The sequence below is a fragment of the Cebus imitator genome, unplaced genomic scaffold, assembly GCF_001604975.1.
Source record: "Cebus imitator isolate Cc_AM_T3 unplaced genomic scaffold, Cebus_imitator-1.0 Scaffold105, whole genome shotgun sequence".
Taxonomy (NCBI): Eukaryota; Metazoa; Chordata; class Mammalia; order Primates; family Cebidae; genus Cebus; species Cebus imitator.
The window spans coordinates 5290617-5293115 of record NW_016107420.1 but is presented as its reverse complement, the minus strand read 5'-3'; the positions used below and the strand labels follow the sequence as shown (position 1 = coordinate 5293115).

At 49.2% G+C, this 2499-nt stretch overlaps 1 protein-coding gene across 1 annotated transcript; it reads right to left on the bottom strand.

Moving 5' to 3' along the window:
* Nucleotides 1-534: 534 nt before the first annotated feature.
* LOC108310587 (midkine-like) lies at nucleotides 535-1363 on the bottom strand. Its single transcript, XM_037741741.1, has one exon. It carries the CDS (start codon nucleotides 1292-1294, stop codon nucleotides 860-862), a length of 435 nt encoding a protein of 144 aa, XP_037597669.1. The 5' UTR covers nucleotides 1295-1363; the 3' UTR covers nucleotides 535-859.
* Nucleotides 1364-2499: the final 1136 nt, after the last annotated feature.

The following is a 2499-nucleotide window of genomic DNA, read 5'->3' as shown; positions in this document are numbered from 1 at the left end:
TTTTAGTAGAGACGGGGTTTCACCATGTTGACCAGGATGGTCTTGATCTTTTGACCTCGTGATCCACCCGCCTTGGCCTCCCAAAGTGCTGGGATTACAGGCGTGAGCCACCGCGCCCGGCCTTCAAGCCATTCTTCTGCCTCAACCTCCCGAATAGCTGGGATTACAGACGCTTGCCACCACGCCCAGCTAATTTTTGTATTTTTAGTAGAGACAGGGTTTCACCATGTTGACCAGGCTGTTCTTGAACTCCTGACTTCAGGTGATCAGCCTGCCTCTGCCTCCCAAAGTGCTGGGATTACAGGTGTGAGCCATGGCACCCAGCCTAAAGCACTCTTTATAATAGCAAAAAATGTAGAAATAATCTCAAAGCCCAACTCTATGGGTAAATTGTCACAAAATAGAATTACAGTATAATCACATTTGTTTTAAAAAACGTGTGTTCATATAGATACACTTACACAAACATACAGAAACCAGGAAAAATATACAACAAAATTGTCGTGGTGATAGTCTGTGAGTAAAAGATTTTTAGTGATTTTCATTTTTTGGGGGGGGTGGGGAAATTCAGTTTATTTAATGTGTTTCTTAGTAACGGAATCGTGGGGAAGAACAAAGTGGGCTCTGGGACTCACATTGCTCTGGGGAAGGCTCAGGCTTCCCAGAATCCCTTGTCCCTCCTCACTTTGGGCACTTAGGGGTGGGGCTGGGCAGTGAAAGGGACAAGGCGGGGCATGATTGATTAAAGCTAACAAGCAGACAGAAGGCACTGGCGGGTCATATCTCAGGCCAGGGAGAGGGAAGGCTTGGGCCAGGCCCCAGGTAACACCAGGAGCTCCTCGGCATCCAGGCTTGACCTCTAGTCCTTTCCCTTCCCTTTCTTGGTTTTGGCCTTGGCTTTGGTCTTGGGGGTGCAGGGCTTGGTCACGCGGATGGTCTCCTGGCACTGGGCATTGTAGCGCACCTTCTTCAGGGTGCCCTGGCGGAATTTGGTGCCAGTGCCCCCATCACACGCACCCCAGTTCTCAAATTTGTACTTGCAGTCGGCTCCAAACTCCTTCTTCCAGTTGCAGGGGATCCTACACCTGATGCGCTGGGTCTGGGCCCCGCAGCAGCAGTCGCGGAAACCCATGCCGCAATCCTTGCTGCTGGGGGTGCAGGGCCCCCGGGCCCACTCCTCCGCGCACTCTATCCCCAGGCAGTCCTTCTTCACCTTGTCTTTCTTTTTGGCCACCGCGGAGGTGAGCGCCAACAGAGCAAGGAGAGAGAGGAGAAGGAAGCTTCGGTGCTGCATCCTGGGGCGGCAGTGCGCTCGCTGTTTGCGCTGCTTCGTTCCCTCCCGCGCCAGGCCTGACCCGCTCCGGCCTCTCAGTGATTTTCATTTTAACTATGGCGTCTTTAAAATATAATATTTGGCTGGGCATGGTGGCTCACGTCTGTAATCGTACACTCTGGAAGGCCGAGGCAGGCGGATCACTTGAGATCAGGAGTTCGAGACCAGCTTGCGTAGCGTGGAGAAAGTCTGTCTACTAAAAATACAAAAACTAGCTGTGCATGGTGGTGCATACATATAATCCCAGCTATTTGGGAGGCTGAGGCTTGAGAATTGCTTGAACCTGGGAGGCAGAGGTTGTAGTGAGCCGAGATTGCACCACTGCACTCCAGCCTGGGCAACAGAGCAAGACTGCCTCAATAATAATAATAATAATTATTACTTTTAGCATAAGAAAACAAGAATGAAAGTGATAAATTTTTTTTGAGTCAGAGTTTCGCTCTTGTTCCCCAGGTTGGAGTGCAGTGGTGCGATCTCGGCTCACCACAATCTCCGCCTCCCAAATTCAAGCAATTCTCCTGCCTCAGCCTCCCAAGTAGCTGGGATTACAGGCATGTGCCACCATGCCCGGCTAATTTTGTATTTTTCGTAGAGAAGGTGTTTCTCTATGTTGGTCAGGCTGGTCTTGAACTCCTGACCTCAGGTGATCCACCCACCTGGGCCTCCCATAGTGCTGGGATTACAGGCGTCAACCAAGGCAGGCGACCATAATTTGTTTTTAAATAGTCTTTTAGAGACTATTAAATTACATGGATATAATGGGCATTCATTCATCTCATTCAAAATATGTATTAGGTGCCTACCAACTGTTAGGCAGAGTACTAGGGACACAATGGAGGGCACAATTGACAAAATCTTTGAGTCACAGATAGTCTAATGAGGGATACAAAAAATTTACAAAACAGTGAGAGAAGTAACAATACAGATAAAGTGCTGAGTGTCATGGAAGTACAGAGAAGGGTGGGGATTAGGGAGGTAGGATAAGTTTTTTTGTTGAAACTTGAATGAGTCCAAAGAAACGTTGTACTGCCGGGCGTGGTGGCTCAAACCTGTAATCCCAGCACTTTGGGAGGCCGAGGCGGGTGGATCACGAGGTCAAGAGATCGAGACCATCCTGGTCAACATGGTGAAACCCCGTCTCTACTAAAAATACAAAACATTAGCTG

What these genes read in the sequence shown, in the direction of transcription:
- LOC108310587 (XM_037741741.1), bottom strand. Translation starts at nt 1,294, where the DNA reads ATGCAGCACCGAAGCTTCCTTCTCCTCTCTCTCCTTGCTCTGTTGGCG.